We start from the raw sequence: 23,240 nt of genomic DNA, 5'->3' as shown, positions 1-23,240 counted from the left end.
GCCCTTACAGCCAAATAACAGTCCACTTCTAGTTTTAGTCCCTAAACTGTCGCCTAATCTGAGACAACATAATTCATATTAAGCCATCAAGTCACATCAGTTTGCAACTCTTCTGCTTCCATTCTTCCAAAGTTCCTCCAAAGTAGTGTGTCTGTAGGCGTCTGTGCCATACTGCACCGTCTGAGTACACAGTGCTTGTTGATGTGGGACTATCCTGAAAACTACCCCACTTGATAGGTTCCCTGACTGGTTGTTCGTAGATCGAATTGCCATCTTCTGTGCTGCACACAACTGAATGTCTGACAATTTGATTATATCATGAATTAGACACAGGACAAGGAATTAGTTTGTTGCTTTAATTTTTGACACCAGTTTACATTATTTCTTCTTAATATTTGGAAACCAACACTGGAAGATTAGCCAAGGACAATGATTCATAGAATTTCCTTTTCTTTGCATTGGTACCACTATAAAGTGGCAGACTACTTGTTCTAGTGACCACTTATCCCATATGAATTTGCCATAATAAACTGAAATGAGGGTACTATAATTAATTAAAATGAGAAAACTGTTCTCTCTAACTCACTGCACTGAAAAATATGCAGGGATTAAGGTGTTGTCACATTAGGGTGTAGAGGCACAACATTCCTGTTAGGAATTTACAGTACACTGCAGTCAACTGTAATTGAAAAAATGTGGCAAGAGTCCGATGACAAAAGTTATAGCAAGTGTTCTTGTCTCAACCATTTCATGCCATTAGTGAAAGTATGGGGGTTTCCTTAAGATTTATACCAAATCAGCATCAAGCATAAAGGATAAATGTGTTCTTTCTACTATATATCTCTATCAGAAGATTATCTTCATTTCCACAATTATTAAACACACACCTTTGCACCTAGAATTAAATTTTATTATTACAACCACCCATCACAATGTGGTGGTGGTTGGGGTGAAACATTCAATTTCCATCACAGTGCAGCATCAAATGTTTCCTTCACTTAGATTTATTCTGAAGCATTTAAAATCGTGGGAGATGCAATCAGCCCTCAAGAGTACAAAGGATGACTGCTCAATACAGTTCTCAAAATGGAGTTCCACAAGCTGCATCAGACATGCACTCAACCTGTGTGTTTGTAGTTGAACCAGGAAGCTACTACCCACATCCAGGAAATAACATTTGAGCCTACTGGAGATGATCTTTTATATATATTTTAAAAAGGCTTTATTTTGCAATATGAAGTCCTGAGAAAGAAACAATTTTGTGGACATTTTCCCCAATATTTTTTTCTGAACCTACATTAAGTGTAGTGCTCCTCAGGAAATGTGTCAACTTTTTGCTATAGTAGTTAACATCACTGTCTCAACACTGAGGCATAAAATTCTGTTGTGGCACCAGACGGAATCATTCACCAAACGCAAAATGATCAGCGAGTTTGGAAACAATTTTGAATCTACCAGAATTGGAGATTCAACATCTCATTGCAAGTATTTTCTTGGCCTCATACATTGAGAAATATAGCTGCTTAGCACAAAATACATAGTTTCAAGTGTTCTAAAGTTACTTCATGGAATAATGTGAGGATGTAGAAAATTCTCAATTTTTAGGAACAGCTTCACAAACTAAGTGTCAACTAGTACAACATAAGGATGATGCGTATGTAGAACAGGCTTCTTCACATACACTAATAAAACAATACCAACAAATTCATGTTACAGAAAGCGACAGGAACTGTCCAAAAACTTTATACAAGACTACAATGTAAAAGTCACTTTTTGCTGTGCTACCCCTTCAGCAATAAGCCTGAGTGTGCTTTACAGTGTTTATGTGACAGGCACAGGCATATCATGTGACGACACGGGCACAGGCATGTGATATTTGGCCCACTTCAGAGTTGGGTGTTATATCAGTGTACAAATTAATGTTTGCTGAAGGGGTAGCCTAACTGCAAGCTCTGGTCCTTATAACCAATTCGCCATATTGTTATTGACTAATGCTTCCAGATATGAGTCCTGCCTTCAATTTCTCTCTCAAGGCACCTTTCACAAACCCTAGAAGTTGCCAGTATAGTTTTGTAAACCCTGTATGTTGAGTTTTTTCTTGGATTAGTCACTGCACCAGTAGGAAATCTCTTAACTGAAACTCTTCCTAAGTAGCACAGACTAGTACACGGGAAAAGCTTCAGCCCGTAAATTTAGGATTAATATGTATATGAATTTCTTAATATAAGGCTAGGAGTAAATGCCTTCTCACAGAGTTAAGGACACCTTTTTGATTATGCGACAGGGAACTCAAAAGAATTTCTGTGCCTGTTGCAAATTTGTTAGTGGCAAAGGTAATGTATAAGTGGGTGGTGACAGTGGTACTAAACAAAACCCTACAACTCTTCTACACCATTTCCAAGTGGACCATCCTACAAGAAAACAATTGGCTGATGCAAACCTTAAAACTTTTATAACTCAGTATACAGTACACTCTTCTCCTGATGTAAAGTCTTAATCCAGGGTGCACATTACTAGGTGGAAAAATTTACTTGCATTCACAAACCATTAAAACCAAACTCAGGAGGCAGTTTTCTCTAGTCATCCAGTGACACTGTTATTTACATCTGACCATTCCACTTTTAAACGCCAGTTATTTGCCATTGCACTTACAGCTTACAACACCCTTACTGAAGATCATTTTGCTTTTACACTACAATGGGATATTTGTCCAAGATATCAGTGGGTACTTTGAGTGTGGCTTTTTCTATCAACCAGTGTCATTTAACACAGCTTTAAGGCTGTAATGGCTAACACTGAAGCAACACAACACTTCATTATCTCTGACACTACTGTGCACTGTTAGCAATGTAATTCATACCTATACAATTAGCTAGAGCATGTCTTGTTTCACAGTGTTAGCTGAAACACATCCAAAGTTTAAAAGAAGCATTGCACTGACCAATTCATTCATCACCCAATCCCAACCCAAAAAAAAGTTGGTGCTGACTGGGTGATTCCTGCAGCTAGCTACTTATGGCAGTCTCCAGTCACAGTCTGAACCAGCCTGTTTATCACCGTTGTTCCCACAGGTGCTGAAGGAAGTTTCAAGTATTGCTAGAGTTCTTGACTCGAGCCAGGTGCTTAAGGTGAAGTGTGGGTTCAGCACAATTAGCTGATAGCTAACTGGTGTGCATCCTTCCCTTTCCCGATGTTACCTCCCACTGTTTATTATAACACTAATACTTTCTCCCTACATTTGTTGCATCACTAAATTTATACATTTGTGAGACTGACATTACATACCTCATTACTTTTGTCAAATTTGGTATTAATCTTGGTAAAATATTACTTCCTGCATACTTTACAGCTTGACATCTATATTCACAAACAAAGGTGTTTCAAGATGACAGTTTCATATTGAACTCAGATTTTTCAAGATTTGTACACTGGCACCTAAGTACCTAATATTTTGAAAATGGAATAAACTGTTTTACACTGTATTACAATTTATTGTTTCCAAGAATGCTGAGTTTTAGAAGCTGAACTTTTGACTGCATGAAATTCAAGTAGTTATTAACATTTTGATTACAATGGCTTGAACATACAATATGAAATAATTTATACAAATAAAAACATTAAAAATTACTTAAGCATTTCTATACAGGAGAAAATTACAGCAACTGTGACTGAAATAAATAGTTCTCAGACGATAACTGGGTAATTAAGGTCATCACACCTACTTTACTTTCAGGAACTTGATAATGAACACACCCCCAATCTTCATTACAAATAAATTTAATACATACTCAGCAATGACATAAAAAATCCTACAAGAAGACATCCAATACAAAAATTTTCAGTTGAGTAGAATGGTAGAAATTAGCTGGAATCAGCAAATACTACCATTACAATAATTATGACCAATTTTTGAATTACCAAATATAATGATAGTAATTACATAGTTTAATAACGCCAACAGGCTTTAAATTCGAGTTTACCCCTCCCCAAGTCGCCTTTTGTTTTCTTCACTTTGTAATACAATACCATAAAGTATAAACTCCACTGACATGAAAACATTTTGCTCATGAGCCAACGAGACTAGATACTTGTTGGGCTCTGGATCATAGGTCCATCACGGGCAAGCAGTTTGTGGAGTCTTCAGAAGAAAACTGCGCCTTACTGTCTGTCTGTGGCACGAAGTTTCTCTTCGACAGCTTCTTGAGAAGCTTCAGACATGTCTGTGGCCTGAAAAACAATACTAAAATTAGATTACTTCGATATTAACAACTGCCATTTTTAGCCACTTTTACTTCAGAGACTTATGTTACAGCTTACATGTCTCAATTTAAGTCAACATTTTGTTCCCTTCCCAAATAAAATATCCTTTTTGTTAACTGCCTTTTTCTCAGATACAATTTTACTAGAGTACCTTGTGTTTTCTTGCAAAAACTAATCAAAGTTAAGTTCAGCCATAATTCTGAAATAATTATAAATACCATTTTCCTGATCAAGTTTATACATTTAATTTTTTTCTACAGTAACTACACGTAAAACTAGTAGTTACAATATGAGCCAGTTGTGTGCAACTTCTGTAAATATGTTGCAATTAAAATTTAAGTTCTCGTCAGATTCATCTACACAAAACAAGTTAAGCACAGTAACAAACTACCAACATGATTAATTTTTTAACTGGAATTCCAGTTACTGCATTTCTTACTGCCCTATCTTTCCTGTCCTCCAACGTTTTTATCTTTAGCAGTATTCTCAGGCCTCAAATTCCATCACACAATATCACTATCAGCCAACTGTCCTGCAGTAACAATATTTTAGGAATAAGGTTGACATCACACTGAACAGCAGAATGACAACCCTTCACCTTCTCATCAAGTAGTCTCTCTTACTCCTGTATTTACATACTATCTGAGCTTTCCTATTGTGATCAACAGCAAGTAAGCTTAATACTCTACAACAATTGGACATTAGCATACTGGTCTCAATTCTGAGACAGTGGCTACTATATTATTTATAAGAAACATACCTGAATATACTTCTGCACACCAACCAACGATTTCTTCAGAGCATCGAAGCTAGAAGAGTACAACATCTTCTTCTTGACTTTGGCTGTGTCTGGGCACCAGGACATGAGAAACAGCTTCTGCTTCTTCGAGGCCTGAAATATCAATACCAGGATGTTAGGAATGTACTTCATTTTAGTACATTTTATACTCAGTTTGAAAAATTATGAAGAACTGAACTCTTCAATTACCAAAACAATTTGAATTTGTTTAGCATTTCAGGAGAGCTAATTATCAATTATGAAGAAAATCAATTATATCAATGCTTCAAGCAATTTAAATGCAAGTCATAATATCAGACAACCTTGAGAAGCCCTATCTATATAGGCAACAGCAGCCAAGGACATATTCTGACTAGTCTCATCAGGATATCACACACACACACACACACACACACACACACACACACACACACAAAAAGACATTTCATCCTACATGGACATTAAATTTGTCACATGCAATGAATGAAGTGAAGTAAGGCTTTTAACAGATGGAGTTATCTATACTAAAGTACTATCTGAGAGATGCTGCATAAATATTCAGTCAGATCTTCGTAAGATTTCGAAGTGGTGCAGGGACTGGCAGCTTGCTCCCAATGTTCAGAAATGTAAAATTTTGCCCTTAAACTTAGTATCCTATGACTAATATCAATGAGTCATTGTTGGAATCTGCCAACTCATACAAATACCAAGGTGTAACCCTTTTCAGGGACATGAAATGGAATGTTCACACAGGTACAGTCGTGAGTAAAACAGGTAGCAGACTTCTGTTTATTCATAGAATACTGTAAAGTGCTACAAGTCTACAAAGGAAATTGCTTACAACTGATTCGTAAGACCAGTTCTAAAATATTACTCAAGTGTGGGAAAATTACCAGATAGGACTAACAGGAGGTATTTAAAGCCTACACAGAAGGGCAGCACAAATGGTCACAGGTTAGTCCATTGGTGGGGAGGCTTGCATGCCCCAACATTACAGATAGCCGTACTGTAGGTGCAACCACAACAGAGGGGTTATCTGTTGGGAGGCCACACAAATGTATGGTTCCTGAAGAGGGGCAGCTACCTTTTCAGTAGTTGCAGCTGCAACAGGCTGGATGATTATGTGGCCTTTGACACTATCAATGGCTGCAAGCAAGGGAAACTAAAACTGTAATTTTTCCTGAGGGCACGCAGCTTTACTGTATGGTGAAATGACAGTGTCCTCTTGGGTAAAATATTCCTGAGGTAAAACAGTCCCCAATTTGGATCTCTGGGCACGGACTACTCAGGACAACGTTTTCAGGAGAAAGAAAACTGGCATTCTACGAAGCAGAGCATGGAATGTCAGATCCCTTAATCAGGCAGGTAGGTTAGAAAATTTAAAATAGAAATGGCTAAGTTAAAGTTAGATATAGTGTGAATTAGTGAAGTTTGGTAGGAGGAGGAACAAGACTCCTGGTCAGGTGAATACAGGGTAATAAATACATCAAATAGGGGGCAGGAGTAGGTTTAATAATGAATTAAAAAATAAGAGTGCAGGTAAGCTACTACAAACATCATAGTGAATGCATTACTGTAGCCAAGATAGACACGAAGCCCACACCTACCACAATAGTACAAGTTTATATGCCAACTAGCTCCGCAGATGACTAAAAGAATGATGAAATGTATGATATAGAAATTATTCAGATCATGAAGGGAGATGAAAATTTATTTGGGTGACTAATTCGATAGTAGGAAAAGGATGAGAAGGAAAAGTTGTAGGAATATATGGAATGGGAATAAGGAATTTAAGAGGAAGCTGTCTGGCAGAATTTTGCACAGAGCACTTTGTTCAAGAATCAAAGGAAGGTTGTATACATGGAAGAAGCCTGGAGATACTAGAAGATATCAGATAGATTAATGGTAAGACATATTTAGGAACCAGGTTTCAAATTTTAAGACATTTCCAGGGGCAGATGCAGACTGACTACAATCTATTGGTTATGAACTGTAGATTAAAACTGAAGGAACTGCAGAAAGGTGGGAATTTAAGGAGATGGGGACCTGGATAAACTGACAGAACCAGAGGTTGTAGATACTTACAGGGAGCACATTAGGGAACAACTGACAAGTATGGGGGAAATAAATACGGTAAAAGAGGAATGGTTAGCTTTGAGAGATGAAATGGTGAAGGCAGCAGAGGATCAAGTAGGTAAAAAGATGAGGGCTACTAGAAATCCCAGGGTAACAGATTTAATTTAATTGATGAAAGGAGAAAATATGAAAGTGCAGTAAATGAAGCAGGCAAAACGGAATAGAAACGTCTCAAAAATGAGATCGACAGGAACTGCAAAATGGCTAAGCAGGGATGGATAGAGGACAAATGTAAGGATGTAGAGGCATATCTCACTAGGGGTAAGATAGATACTGTCTACAGGAATATTAAAGAGACCTTTTTTGAGAAAAGAACCACTTGTATGAATAACAAGAGCTCAGAGGGAAACCCAGTTCTAAGCAAAGAAGGGAAAGAAGAAATGTGGAAGAGGTATATAGAGGGTCTATACAAGGGCAATGTACTTGTGGACAATTTATTAGAATGGAAGAGGCCACAGATGTAGATGAAATGGGAGGTATGATACTGTGTGAAGACTTCAGCAGGGTACTGAAAGACTTAAGTCGAAACAAGACATCAGGATTGGGCAACATTCCATTAGAATGTGCTGACAGCCTTGGGAGAGCCAGCCCTAACAAAACTACCATCTTGTGAGCAATATTTAACAGACAGGTGAAATACCCTCCAACTTCAAGACAAATATAATAATTCCAATCCCAAAGTAAGCAGGTGTTGACAGATAAGTCATGGCTGCAAAATAATGGGGGAAATCAGTTTGGATTCTGAAGAAATGTTGGGACACTTGAGGGAATACTGACCCTACAAGTTACCTTACAAGATAGATTAAGTACAGGAATACATATGTTTCTAGCATTTGTAGACTTACAGAAAGTCTTTGACAATGTTGACTGGAACACACTCAAATTCTGAAGGTGGTAGGGCCGTCAAAGACAGGGAGCAAAAGGCTATTTACAAATTTTACAGAAATCATATGGCAGTTCTAAGAGTTGATTTGCACGAAAGGGAAGCCGTGGTTGAGAAGGGAATGAGACAGGGGTACAGCCTGTCCCCAGTGTTCTATCTGTATATTGAGCAAGCAGCAAAGGAAACAAAGAAAAATTTGGACTAGGAATCCATGGAGAAATAAAAACTAAAGTTTTCAATAACACTGAAATTTTGTGAGACAGCAAAGGACCTGAAAAAGCAGTTGAACAGAATGGGCAGCGTCTTGAAAGGAGGATGTAGGATGCACATCAACAAAATCAAAACGAGGATAATGGAATGTAGTCTAATTAAATCGGGTGATGCTGAGGGAATAAGATTAGGAAACAAGACATGAAGTAGTAAATGAGTTTTGTTATTTGGGGAGCAAAACAACTGATGATGGTTGGAGTAGGGAGGATATAAAATGTAGACTGGCTATGGCAAGGAAAGCATCTAAGAAGAGAAATTTGTTAAAATCGAGTATAGATTTAAGTGTAAGTCTGTTCAGAAAGTATTTGTATGGAGTGTAAACATGTACGGAAGTGAAACATGGATGATAAAAAGTGCAGAAAAGAAGAATAGGTTTTTAAATGTGGTGCTACAGAAGAATGCTGAAGATTAGATGGGTAGACCACATACCTAGTGAAGAGGTATTGAACAGAGTTAGGGAGAAAAAATTTGTGGCACAACTTGACAAGAAGGGACTGGTTGATAGGGCACGTTCTGAGGCATCAAGTGATTACCTATTTAGTGTTGGAGGGCAGTGTGGAGGGTAAAAAATCTTACGAGGGAGACTAAGAGATGATTACACTAAGCAGATTCAGAAATATGTACATTGCAGTAGGTACTGGGAGATGATGAAGCTTGCACAGGACAATAGCATGGAGAACTGCATCAAACCAGTTCCTAGACCGAAGACAACAGGACGTACTCTTTGCCATGCACCTCAGTGGTTTGCAGTGCAGAGATTTAGAAAAAAGAAAGAATGAATATCGCAACAGTTACACTTAAGTGTTTTGGAACACTTGAGGTCTTCCATTACATGAGTGGGTGAGGAAAGACAAATGACTACAAAACTTTAACACTTCAAGGGGTTTTGGCACTGTTTGCCTTCAAGATTTCAGGAACTGGACAGGTCCCCGATTTGCCGGGTAGGTTGTGCTGGGAAGTAATTGAGAAGTGTTTGGTACAGTGTTTCATTTCCGAGTTAATGAGCACTGAAGTTAATCAAGCCACAGTACACACAAATCCAAATCGCCCACAAGGGATGGTTATCATTAAATGTGTTCATGTGGTTTCCTGAAAACCAAGTGATACAATTATTGGATATGGGACAGTAGTAAGGATCAAACCCAAGTCAAAGGCTGAGCAGCCTCCTGCATTATCATTTACACTGTAAAAACTTACACTAACTGTTTACAGCAGGCCACTTGAATTTGCACACAACTTGATTGGCTAGCTTCAATGTTGATAAAGATATGTTGCACCATTTCATTTTATTGCTCAACAACCTACCCTGCAACACCCTTAAAACTTTTCAGGCTGTTCCTGACCATCCTGTGTAACATTTAAAAAGTTTTTGTACTATGATGAACACCCAACATATGTCCATTTGCATCTCTTTACCTGACAGCTTCAAATCCATTTAGAAACAATTTTGGGCTTTGCCATCTAAAGGCTGATCATCATATTAATACCTTAGTAATACACAACAATTTTCACATTTGGTGAGAGGAAGATCTGTTCTTACAGGCAACCATTTATCAAATTTTACTGACTTAACCAATTTTGTTGCACACAATCCTAAAATCTTTATTTTTCTAGAAATTACCAGACATTACAGGTATCTTACACCTAAACACAAAATTCATTTAAATAGCTGATCTCTGAACTTTCCATCTGCATAATCTATGTTTGGGGAACAGAAAATTTTGTTAACTGTCTTCCAGGCGAACATTGGGCAAATCAAAACAATCTGGATTTCTAAACAGAACAGCACATCTTTCCTAATAATTAACTATTTCTACCTAGTAAGTGGTAGAATTATACACAGATTAAGTGCATGACAATCATTACATATCGATTGCCTGCCCTTTGTCACTTCAATGGTCAGGATGGACACATTTACTACTGTTTCTAGAAGAAACCAACCCTTGGTCACATTGTACAACATACTTTCCTGAGATAATAATAAATAAGGTATCTACTCAACCTTACACATTTTAGAAAAATTTTTTGCAAGCTGACCTGTCTCAACTGGATGTACAATTTCACCGTTGTGGGTCCAAATCAAATGATTTTAACTGCTATAAATATTATACATTAATTACCAAATACTCCAGAATTTTTATTAATAAAATGCTTTCATTTTTGTCATGTATCACAGCTTTAAGTTTTCTACCTGCACTTTCAGTTTTAGTGCTCAATATAACTTAAAGAGTGGGTGACTAATCACACTTTCCAAGTAAATTCACGTAAATTTCAGCATAATTAAAGATATATCTCTAATTGGTTACCATCTTTTAAACTCTGTATCGATCAAGTAACAATGAAAAATTTAGTATTGATCTATCAGATTTTGTATGGGAAAGCTGACCCCACACAGGTTGAAAAGACTGCTCACTGTGCCATCTCATCCCAGCAGGGCAAAAGTAAACACAAATTGTGATTTGAACTGCTTTATCACCCTACTTTCCAGTTCTAGTCCCAAATTGATGTTCCCTCAGTTGAAAGTTGAACTCTGAGGGCAATTTTTTGTCAAGTGAAGAGGCTATGACCTGTTTTGCAAACAAGGACACTTATTTGGACAGGACAAAGATGGAAGCATCATTGGGAGAAGTGTATAGACTTCCAAGGAGATTACATTGAAAATTAAGAAAATTAGAAAAACATCTCTTAATTAGGTATGAAACTTTTCTAACAGTAAATCCCAATTTTTAAAGATTTACCCAGACTAATGTATAAAAACCTTCAAATGTGATTTCACAAGCGAGTTAATGCGTTAAATATTTGATAACCATGTAAGCAAGATGAAGTTCAAAAATCGGAATTACACTTCCAATCTGTTGGAAGCCACTATACTCCCATTCTGGAATATTGGATGAATAAAAGTCCAGGTATTTTTGTGCCATCAGTTTATGCTGCTCATGACTAATACTTGTCTTATTGTGTTAACTTTTACTGTTTTATCAGTAGGTTAAAAAAGCATTTTGAATTTTTAAATTCCATCAACGAAACAATATTTAACAAGTTTGCCCTGGAAGCCCATTAAGCAACCAGAATTAAGGAAATTCAACTCTTACTGTAAGCTAAACCTATCCCAACAGTTCCTTACCCCATACATTGGTAAATAATATGCTGATAGTGCCTTTCAACACAGACTGTTATACCAATTTAACATTTAAACTCTGTGGCTGCCCTTTAATCAACATGGCACAAATGTTAGAAATATATTAATAGTATCTGTAACTTACAGTGTGCAACTGAGCGAGCTGTGTTCATTCTGCACAAAGGGATTTAATATTTTGCAGCAGTACCATCATGTGTCCCGACTTCATTCCACAACTCCCACTCCAGCCATTGCTTACCCCAAGAACTTAACTGTGGTGAAAGCTTTGTATCAGGCCACTACTGCAACTGACAATTCATATCTAATTATCTATCAATTTTTAACATAATACTTGGGTTTGCTGTATGCCACCCACAAACACTAGGTAAGTTGGTTGGTTGGTTTGGGGAAGGAGACCAGACAGCGAGGTCATCGGTCTCATCGGATTAGGGAAGGATTGGGAAGGAAGTCGGCCGTGCCCTTTCAGAGGAACCATCCCGGCATTTGCCTGGAGTGATTTAGGGAAATCACAGAAAACCTAAATCAGGATGGCCGGACGCGGGATTGAACCGTCGTCCTCCCGAATGCGAGTCCAGTGTCTAACCACTGCGCCACCCCGCTCGGTCACTAGCTAAGTACCCTGCTCCTTGCCACTGCACATTGCCCCACTATCCACCTCATGTGCATACCACAGTAAGATTTATTGCACAACCTTCATTCAAATGTCTTACTTGGCATCAGAAAATGGTATTACAAAACAAAGCTGGGAGTCACTTCCTCCAAGCATTTTATCACACTTAATAGTAGGCAATATGCCCTAGTTGGGCATAAGTGCAAAATGATCACAGCATCTGACTACATGTAAGTGGCACACTACACATTCTGCCACATCTTATTTTATAAACCTCTTATATTACTTTGATACCATCTGCCACTAACACATGATACCAACAAACTTTTGAAAAATATATTCTAGCTCTGTCATTTGATTTCTAACCTTTAGACAGAAAACTAATAAGTTGTTTTGCATGGTAATTTATGGGATGTCATCTCTGCCTTACCTCAGAAGTGCCTTGACATTGGTGCGTGTATTCGAAGTCGAACAGACCATATCGACATTCACCAGTACCACCCTTTTGAAGGTCTTCTAGAAATTGATCGTATGTAGCATTGCGTTCACCTGATGGACAAAAGGATGCAGTTAATCATATGTAACTACATATAAATTAACACATTCACTGCCTTGTGGCAGTCTTTTCAACCATAAGGCATGCATAAATATTATTTAACTAACATTCCCTCCTGAGAGGAAATAACAGGCCTGGGTGTTTAAAAAAGAGCTCTAAATGATCTTTCAGCAAGTTATCAAAGTTAATGTGGTCTCCATTTTAAGATTTTCAAACAATGTTGCTATATCAATTACTTCAGAATTACACCTACACTTTTTGTAAACAACTGAAAACCAGCTGCAACGTGAAATTCTCCAATGTTACAAATTAGTTTTCACTCCAAGTCATTTGGGAGTATGCTAAATTTTTATGAAATCTTGGCAACCACAATTATCAAAGAGGATGTGAAAGTGATGTAAAAAACTTAACAGGTTAGAACTGTGCCTTTCACAGGCAAAGGTCCTTGAGCAGAACAATTTTAATCTGCCAGGCAGTAGTAACTATGAGGTAATTAGTTGCCGACTGCCACTAAAGTGGAACATGGGGTAGAAGTTTAATGCTGTCACTTTCATTTGAAGAGTTTCTTGCCTATACAGATTGAAACAGGAATGACAAGCACGAGTACTTTCAGATTGAGTTTAAACCACCACATTAAATGGATGATAGCAGAAAGCATTTCACAAGAACAACTAAGCACACAACAGCAACAGTCACACCACCATCAAGTGTGTGAATGATGCTTCTGACTTTACATGTCCAGCACATTCTCCAGCTTTAAATTCAGGTGACATACCTCATTGAATGCTTGGCAAGAAAGAAGCTGCCTTTAAGTTAAAACTGCTGTCTAGTATTTCACAAAATGCGTCAAATTTTACTTCGTGTTAGACCAATATGTAATGATGGAAACTCTAGAAATGGAGTTTTATGTCCTATAAATGTTGTTATAATTAAAATGCTGGCAACAATGCTGCCTGCTGTCATGGATCCCCACTTATGGCATATAGATCTACAAAACATTTTGAAGACGACAAGTCTTCAAGTTTTCACTTACCTATATATTCAACATCAATCTGTTTTTCATCTCTAATGAAGAAAACAACGTAACGATGTTTCTTATCTTTCTTTATTTCTTCATAGGTAGTTTTACACGCATCTGACACTGTTACCCCAGAAGCCTGAAAATAAAAAAATTATGTCTAGTAATACATAAAGTTCTAATAAAAATGGGCTACTACACATTTTATATGTGCATTTATCACCCTCAATCTATTTCACTATGTAGCATGTTACATAATTACTTTTTTTACATTCATTGTATGAACAAACACAGAAGCATTGCACACTACATGTAACTGTATGAGGGAGTACACTGAACACACACCTCGTACACGAGGATTGAGGTTCATGCTTTGGCCCATCTCCTGAATTCGGCTTTCCCAAATCACTTCAGGTTATAGCCAGAACAATTACTACAAGGTCAAAGCCAACCATCTATGTTTAGACCTATGACTCATATTAGCTGACTTAATTGTAAAATGATACTTGATCAACTAAACTGATCATGTTAATCTGGAGCAAACTATTTTTATTTGATCAAATTTATTTTTCAAGAAATGGGTATTTTAAGTCCTGTGAAGAAATGTTTTTATGTTAACAGAATCTTCGATCAGTTGTTGGTAGAACAACAATACGATAAATGAAAAGCACCAGTTTTAGAACAAAATCAAACTGGTGCTTTTCATTTATTAAATGTGTTTTTCTTAACTAAACACTTTCATCCACCATTTTATCAGTAAAACACCAAGGATATCCTTGTCCCAGCAGCACTAATTAGTCAAAAGATCTGTTTATTACATGAGAAAATTCCTGTACATGCATCCAGCTAATACATCTCTGCCCCCCTTTCCCCTGCCTGTCAAGTGATTCTTTTATGATTACTTCCACTTTAAATGCTACACTTTTTCCTTTGCACTTTTAATTTTCCATTCTGACCACGGCAATTCACTAGGTAGAATTAACACTATATCCATAACTAATTAATTTTTTTATCTGAAATGTCATGTGGTCCCTAGCAACTGTGTGTTTTTTGCAATCCAATGTACTAATACTACAAGACCAATCTGGAGCTTTAGTGCAATGGACTGTTACAGGAGATGAACACACACCACTACCTGTTAACCTCCACATATTTTTATTGTGTGGGGTACAGTTTTAAGCCTACATGTCTGACAAGTCAACCACACACATCTGCATGTAATTAACACCTGTAATTCTAAATTTCTGAATAGGAATTACAGCAGGGTCTCAAACTTCTTGAAATTTGGACGACAAACGTGGCTGCGAGATTTTTTCGTCTGCGGTGTACGCTAAATAACATTTTTCGCCGTCAAGTGCAAACAAAACCAGGCCACGAAAGCTCGGGGTCGTGTCGCGCGCTCCCCCCGCGGGAGGCGCTCCGTCCGCCCCGCCCCGTTGCGCTGGCTCGGCATTACCATATATAGGCAAACAGCGGCACAGAAGGCAGGCGCGCGTGTGCTATCGGCCGCCGGCTCCCGCCTTTCACTGCATTCCCCTCCCACTACGGCAACCTTGGCGTAGAGAAATCGCGGACGTGAGTCACCTGTCGCGTTGCGCGGAGGTGTGCGAAGTCTCACGCGACACCAGCCAGATTCAAATGCTGTACCAGATCGTTCAACGTTCGAAACAATTTCGCAGTCCAATCTGCAGTCTATGGTATTTCCTATTAATACGTCCGTCTTTATATGTGGGTGCAATATTTTTAGGTAACATATTCCTCCTACCACCTTCCGCTCAAATCTGAAAGATTTGGGTACGAGCAATAGCGTCGTGATGCGTCATGTTGATATGAGTCAGTCAACCTGCCACTGTCTCGCCGTGTTGCCACATTGTAGAACGCTGCTGCCTGTTTTACCGACGCTTTTCCATTACGGGAGGGAGCAATGCTTTTTCCTTACGTTCTTCTGGAATATGTAGAATTTCGCAATTCATTTACAGAAATTTGTGACAGACACGACTGACCATACTTAACACTAATAACTGGATGGGTCGATGTAGGGAAGGGTAAATGGATGCACACGGAATGCTGTTAACACACAATCCACATGCTTTTTTACCGGCATATCTAATCCTGCGCTTTCGGCACATTCACTGATGACCGATGTTCAGTCAGCCGCAACAATCTGCTAGAACAAGCACAATACATTCAATGTATTTGAAGCCACCAGTCCTACACCTCCTTAACAGTAATTTTTATATACTATGTGTGTGAAAATTAATTAAACCAACGAAATTTATGAACGCGTTGAGGTGTGTTCTGAAATGTTTACCTGTAAGTCAGCTGAAACAATTTCACATTTAACACTGAATTATTTGGTCAAACTGATACGCGATGATCCGTTTCTCAAAAAAGTTCTGGGGTTGAGGTTGGGTCTAAAAGAAGATTCCTTTCGCTCTATGAAAGACTTAAATAATCTTAAACATTTAGAATGAAAACCAAGAAGTTGACTTCTTCAAATTATGGTAAAATTAAGGTGCTCACAGAACTACCCCACCTCTGCTTACGTGACTAATGCGTCAGAAGGAGAATTCTGCGTGATAAACTGTTCTGGCCGGTACCTGTACGGCAAGAGTGGAAAAAGGAGCTTAGCATCGATGTTACCAAATACCTAGAGGCGGCACAGAGCGGTGTTCGAAGCAGTAAACGCAAAATTTTCGGACAAATGTACGACAGTCAATTCATTTTAAGAAACGATGGCGAAATAGTTTGAACGTTCCGTTATTTTACTGGACACAAGGCTAATGTGGGCTCTATGACTCAACCAACTATTCTAGTGGCTCCGTTCATGCACGTGCCTGAGGTCTACGCAGATGCTGGCCGTATTTCTAGTTTGAAATCACTAAAGCGGTCATGTCTCATACATTCAGCAATAAACATCGCTACGGCGCAACAGTTTCGTACCCGCTGTTATGGCGCTCCACTACTGCTCACGATATTAAGACATACTGTGTTATTTGGACATTCCACGCTGTATTCCGAGCAAAGTAAGTTTCATTGTCAGCACTGTTATCGACTGGAGCTCAATGCCATGACTAATCTGGCTGTGACATCACGAGCCATTCGGGGAATTGCCTCGTCGAGAAAAGTCACCACGCAACGACATCCTGGAATTCACGTCCTAACACGTAACGAGTGCAGAATCGGAGGAAGCTGCACCCTTTTCTTTAAGCATGTTGAAGTCATTGGCCTAGACTTGCGCAGACTTCGTTACGAAATCACCGCCCAGATAGTACTTTGAGACGAGTCTTCTCTACACTTACTGTGTGCTCAGTTCATTTTTATGAATACTTCATTCGTACTGTAGCCTCTAATACTGAAAGGTCTGGCATTGAGAAAATCTGGCATGTCCGAAGATGGAAGAAGTGTGGCGGCGTGTCTTACTACTAGAGCGTGAGCCCGTTTTAGCTCCGACGCGCCCAAACCGCTGCCAGGCTGCGACTATTTCGGTCGATCCCCCACAAGCCCGGCGCCTCCTGCCGCACTGCAGGACCACTCGCTCAGTCAACGCCCCTGACCGGTTAAGATGGCGGTGCGGCACTCTGGGGAAACTACTTCCACTTCCAGCCGCGTTTCCGCCGGAAGTACGCATCGACTGCTGCTCGGTGCGAACGATTGATCCTTGTAAACTGTAGCAAACAATGGGAGCTTAAGAACGTTCTGACGTGCATTTAACTGCACACAGCCTTATTACAAATGCAAATTTTTCACCTGACGAGAAATCCCTGACTAACATTTATATTAAAATATAAATGTATGCAAACTCAATTAAAATTAGGCCAAGGGATTACGACAGTACAAAACGCACTAGCATTAGAAGTATTTCTACATGACAACTTAAGTATCAAACTTAATGGCCAGACCACAGTTTTAAAACTTATTCAAATGTTTACTGTTATCCTAAATAGATTGGGATTCACTTTCAAAACTAGTCTCTCTCTCTCTCTCTCTCTCTCTCTCTCTCTCTCTCTCACACACACACACACACACACACACACACACACACAAACTTTGTTTTTCCAGCAAATTAATGCTCACAACTTACATAAAGATTTAACATGTTTTCACATTATATATAGCATATTCATTTACACACATGCTTGTGGACGTCTACACACTAGTCACATAACATGATGTTTATATGACTAGGTCTTTATGAACAAAAAATAGGATGCTCATTTATAGAGGGAGACCAAGGCTTCACATACTAAGCAGGTTGAAATGGATGTAGGTTAGGTTGCAATAGTTACACAGAAAAAAGGCATACACATGCACACATACAAGAGACTAGTATGAAGAGCAGCACCAAATCAGTCTATTGAATATGATTCTGTTGGAGGTGGTATGTAACAGCCTTCAGCCTTTGAACTGACTTACCCAACCATTAAGAGGAACCTACAGTTAAACTGACTTATCCACAACCCAATCTGGTCTTTTATATTGACTACATTACTGTAATACAGTCTTCCTAATATTAAGTCATTTCACTACATTGCACTTCTGTTGATCTTTGACATCCTTTTCCAGACACTATAGGATACAACTAATGCAACTTGACTAGTTAGACGAGAGGTGATGAGCAAAATCTTCTGGCTAAATTAAAATTAGAAATTGATCAAATTGAAGGTAAGTGAACTATGTTGGGCATCTTACAGCAGCATCCAGATATTGACCCTAATGTAAAAAAATCCATTCATCAGAACCCCCAATACCTTCAGAGGCACAAGGAAACAGCAAAATACAATTAAAGCTTTAAGATATTTTGCAATGCACCATTTAAAATCTTACACCGAAGTTTAACTACAACCCAAGGTCCTGAACACAAACTTAACAGGACAGCAAAAGAACTTAGCAGTTGCAAACTTTTCCCCACTTTTCAGTACTACCAAATAAATACAACTCCAAGGGGAATAATGAGCTAAGAAGGTACCATCTATTCTGTTAAGCAGTTTTGCTAACTTTTCAGCAGATTTATTGAACAGTGCAGAATTTCAAGTCCCAAAAAATTCCAATCACCAAGAAAATCCTACCACATTGGGGAAAAGCATTACCAATAGTGGACTCTATACGCTGAAGAAACTAGCAAGTTACAGCATCAAAACAAAGCACAACCTCTTTATAAATAAGGTTGCAACAATAGAATGTCCCTAATATCTTACAAATCATTTTTAATGTTGGTCCATCAATCCTCAGCTGAAAGCAACAAGTTTTAGGTTGTCAGCAACTGAACAGACAATTTCCACTTTGTCAGACATATTTCAGCCTTAATTACTGCAGAAACTACAGTGGCATGGATGGAACCTAGTTACTAGACCCTATGCATTTTTTCATGGCACAAACATCAGGCTTTCTACTGGTGGAGGAGACGAGAGTTGAACATCCTGTCGACAACAAGGTCATTAGAGACTAAGCACAAGCTTGGATTAGGAAAGGATGAGAAAGCATATAAGCTGTGGCCTTTGTCAAAAGGCACCAGCTTCACTACTGGTCCATTCGTTACAAAAAAATCTGCTTTCACATTCACTGGCTGTGCCAACTCTCAACCAAACTGTCACCTTCCAAAGTAACCTAGGCCTCAGTTTCCACTACAGATGTATGAACAAAGATTTCAGGGGTCCAATACATAACTTCAGCCACAGCATGAGTATACACTCAAATGCTGCACACCCTAAAAATTCTTGAACAAAATTAATTCACTGAAGATTTATACTACTTACTGTCACATTTGACAAGAGCATCCTTGATACACTCACCTGTGTATGCAACTCATTCATTAAAAAAACTGCAATTTCTCCAAGTCACAAATCTGAACATCTGTTTATACAGAACATACTATATGCTGTAAAGTTTAATTACATTGGGTTCATATGAACAGCTAACTTACCAAATCTACACTCAATAGTTCAAAGTCAGTGCCAATCTGATAGCAGCATTGGCTACCAATTTATGCTTATCCACATAATTTAGTTCATGTCTTCCTCATCTAGTTACATAAATGACACTGTCAAATTCTTTTGCCAACAAGAATTTTGCAACCATGCTCATTAGAGCAAAACATATCACTGACTAGCAAAATACAGCTAATAGCACATCTCCTTGGAAAGACCACTACTTATTTAAATATTGCAGTGAATCCAAAAACTCATTTTGTACTGTTTAATATACAAACTCTGATTTCAGGTCTGAACTGACATTTCAATGAGAGGGGAACTGGTTCTCCCAAATCAGAGGCCAGTGTACTATTCCATGTAAATGTGTCATTTCAAGGAAGTTGACTATTTGGCAACGGAAATTTGATGCAGAAAAGTTCTGCAGAGAAATCATTCCACTTCAAATGCAAAAGTGGTAACTTTAGTATGGAAAGATATGATGCCAAAGGAATTAATGGTAGACCTAGAATGTAAATTTCCATTCAAAATTTCCGCAGTGGGAAATAACTTCCCCTCTCATCCCATAGTATAACAGCTTGTCAAGTAGCATAACTGTCAAAAAACTTGGAATTTACAAAAATGAGAGTACCACATAAGATGAATGCTCTTAAAGGTATTGGCACAGTATTACTAAAGTGAATTGCAACTTTAGTTTGTCATCACTGACTTAGTTCACACTTTACACTAACTATAAAACCACAGTCCACAGCTAAATCAAATTATACAGCTCTTCAACCACTAGCAATCATTTTAACAATACAGGAGCACTGATGCTTAAACTGACTAAGCTAAGTTTGTCTCCATGAAGCAAGACTCGTGGAAAACTTGACTGCTGGTTGCAGTGGCAAACTTCAGTTTCCATTATTACACGAGCCTACATATATGTATCTATTGGAAAATTACGCGAGTCTACATATATATTTGAAATTGCCGGAAAAATAGAGAACATAGACTAACTCAAAATTACTACAGCACTTGTCAAACCACATGCAGCTAACTATCCTAACTTTAATCTCATATTACACAAGCTGATGAAATCAGAATGTGCTATTCAGCAAAAACAAATCCTACGAAAGTGCTCAACTGAAAACGTTTGCAGACATTCCGCGGTGTAAAGTTATACCGTATAATCATATGACAAGACAGCCAAACCAACCTCGTGTACACACCAATGCAGAAAACTTTGCTTGATATAAATTTAGGAGGACCGAGGCAAACGGACTTACTACTAAACATTCGCAACGTCATGAAACCTCCCTATGCCAGTAGCACACCAACATCAACTGAAATTAACGGCATTCACATGTTGCTAACACTCAAACCTATCAACACATCATCCAAAATTTGCGAATAGAGCAGGAGCCAAAAACAGATAATACGCTTTACAGAACTTTTAATTTACTTTTACCTATCGAGAATTACGGGCAGCTGAAACACGACACTGCAGAAGCAAGTAACGCTATGTTTAACAGTTTTCACTACTGAATTTTAAACGGCTGTATCCATACGTTCAAGTGTCAAATGACATCTAATTGGGGAAATTATCTGCAAATTGAACGATATATACATATTCTTTATTTAAATAAAGGCGCTAAGTTCAAGATCAATTATTAGAAAGGAAATTTCTTCCGGTATAACTTACGAAATATTTGCCATGACACCTGAGGTGTCAGGACAGTAATATCTTATAACTTAACTGACAGCTTGAATGACATTTCTCAGAGAGACGACGTAACAGCTTTCTAGGCCGATATAATATTATGAAGATGGCGGCGCCGGCGTGCAGAACCGGTGAAAAGTATGGAGGAAAAAGTACGTTACTCAATTTTACTACGTTCATAGACTATTCCTACTACAATCACGGAAACTTTTCTTACCATTTCCCTTCAACAAATTCCACTGCTCCGGGTAACGTGTTTTTTCCCCGTCACTGTACTACAGCACAAACTCTCCTTCACACACAAGATGAAAGGGTGTTCACTGATGACTGACCACTTTGCCTCTGCTGCGGAGTGTATCACTACGCGGAATCTATTGAGTTCGTAAGCTCGCCTCCTATTGGTCGACTCCGCAGCACGATTCAATATGCCACTGTCTTTGCTCTTCCAATGAACACGTATGACTCAGCAAGGCAAGGTGTAGGCCAAATTTGGCAAAAAATACTAGCCGTGAATGGTCTGAATCATTTTTTTATGTAATATACCGTTAGACTTTGTTATCACTTAAGATAAAAGTGTTTATATCCATGACTCAGTAATTTTTAAAGTGGGACTACTTCTTTGACGCCCACTACGCCACCAAACCAAGCGGTTTCCGTTATGACGAAACTGATGTAAGCGAAATGCTCGCATCCTTACGATTTTTAAATGAAATTCAGTACCATCACGTAACGTATAGTGAAGAATCATACAGGGCAAGTATATAGCATAATGAAGAAGAGAATCAGGGACATCTCTGAAACAGTCTGTTGTAAGAGGCAGTCCTGCTTTTTCACGGAAGATATTGCCATATATGGTAAGGAGTGGTCGGCAACCTTTTGCATATAGCTGCGTTCTTTGATTATTCTCCATTAATTTTCGGCCTCTTCAACAAATAAATTTGTATATTAGCCTGCGTATTTTCACGAACGAAATTACATTTCCTATCTGTGAAAGGTATTGTTCGTTTACGGTACGCAACGGCAACGACAACTGTGAAATAAATGTGGCTTTCAAACTGGTGTCCAAGATGCAGTTAGCAAAAGTAGATGTACTACTACTAGTGACAGCTGTACCTCACACGATATGGAAACTAACGAATATTTTAGAAAAAAAATCCCTGGCTCTAAATTTTATGAACAAAGTGCAACTATTGCCAGAGAATGTAAACTGCTGATTCGAATCTCGCGCGTAAACACCGAGGATTGTCGCTCACTGCCGAGCACACTATCGTCTTATGTTCCGCACAAACCTCATAAACGAAAATATGTCAGGTGCGGATGAGAAATCATTTGTCAAAAGCAATTTTACTAAATTTGCATAAAAGTAGAAAGTCATAGGGTGATAGGTTTAGAATTAATACCGAATCGAGTAAATTGTTACTAACAAATATTGTATTGGAGAATGAAAGTTGTTGTTGACTTTCCTAATAAACAAACTATTTCCATACTTATCGAGTGTATGTCATTTCAAAGCAGCAAAATGCCGATAGAGATTTAAAATTAATTGACACATTGTGCTAAAACGTGTGACCAACTTTCCATTTTTTTAAAACTAGTGAAACAGAACAAGACAGTTAATATCAGTCACACAGCAAACTGCAGAATCAATTCGAAGATTTTGCAGCGTAACTACGTTCTTTTACTCAGCAAAACTTTATCCTAAGAAGAACTCCTTGAAAGATTCAATTTCCTCTAATGTAACAGAGTTCTAATATATCATAACATGCATAATAATTATTTAATTGTGTAATAACGTAGAACAGCTTTTGAACACCTTTTATGGAACTACCAATGTTTGATAGCAACTTCACATTTAAAAAATAGTTTCCAGGGTTTTAATGCACAAGGTAGTAAACTTCGGTTTATTGGTAGAATAATGGGGAAGTACAATCAGTCTACAAAAGCGATTGCTTACAAAACAG

The 23,240-nt window shown here is 38.3% G+C and overlaps 1 protein-coding gene across 2 annotated transcripts; it reads right to left on the bottom strand.

Annotated features, from left to right (window-relative positions):
- Positions 1-3,761: 3,761 nt before the first annotated feature.
- On the bottom strand, positions 3,762-21,653 carry LOC126163103 (cofilin/actin-depolymerizing factor homolog). 2 transcript variants are annotated; one of them, XM_049920022.1, is made up of 6 exons: positions 21,497-21,634; positions 15,749-15,817; positions 13,666-13,789; positions 12,507-12,625; positions 5,021-5,152; positions 3,762-4,227 (listed from the first exon to the last, which is right to left on the bottom strand). In XM_049920022.1, the coding sequence occupies exons 2-6, from the start codon at positions 15,752-15,754 to the stop codon at positions 4,159-4,161; spliced, it is 450 nt and encodes a 149-aa protein (XP_049775979.1). In that variant the 5' UTR covers positions 15,755-15,817; positions 21,497-21,634; the 3' UTR covers positions 3,762-4,158. The 2 variants fall into 2 exon arrangements, with proteins under 2 accessions (XP_049775979.1, XP_049775980.1); XM_049920023.1 differs by lacking the exon at positions 15,749-15,817 and having other exon boundaries at positions 21,497-21,653.
- Positions 21,654-23,240: the final 1,587 nt, after the last annotated feature.

Source organism: Schistocerca cancellata, chromosome 2 (assembly GCF_023864275.1).
Source record: "Schistocerca cancellata isolate TAMUIC-IGC-003103 chromosome 2, iqSchCanc2.1, whole genome shotgun sequence".
In the NCBI taxonomy this organism is placed as follows: Eukaryota; Metazoa; Arthropoda; class Insecta; order Orthoptera; family Acrididae; genus Schistocerca; species Schistocerca cancellata.
The sequence above is the reverse complement of the archived record's forward strand: the minus strand, read 5'-3'. Positions and strand labels throughout refer to the sequence as shown.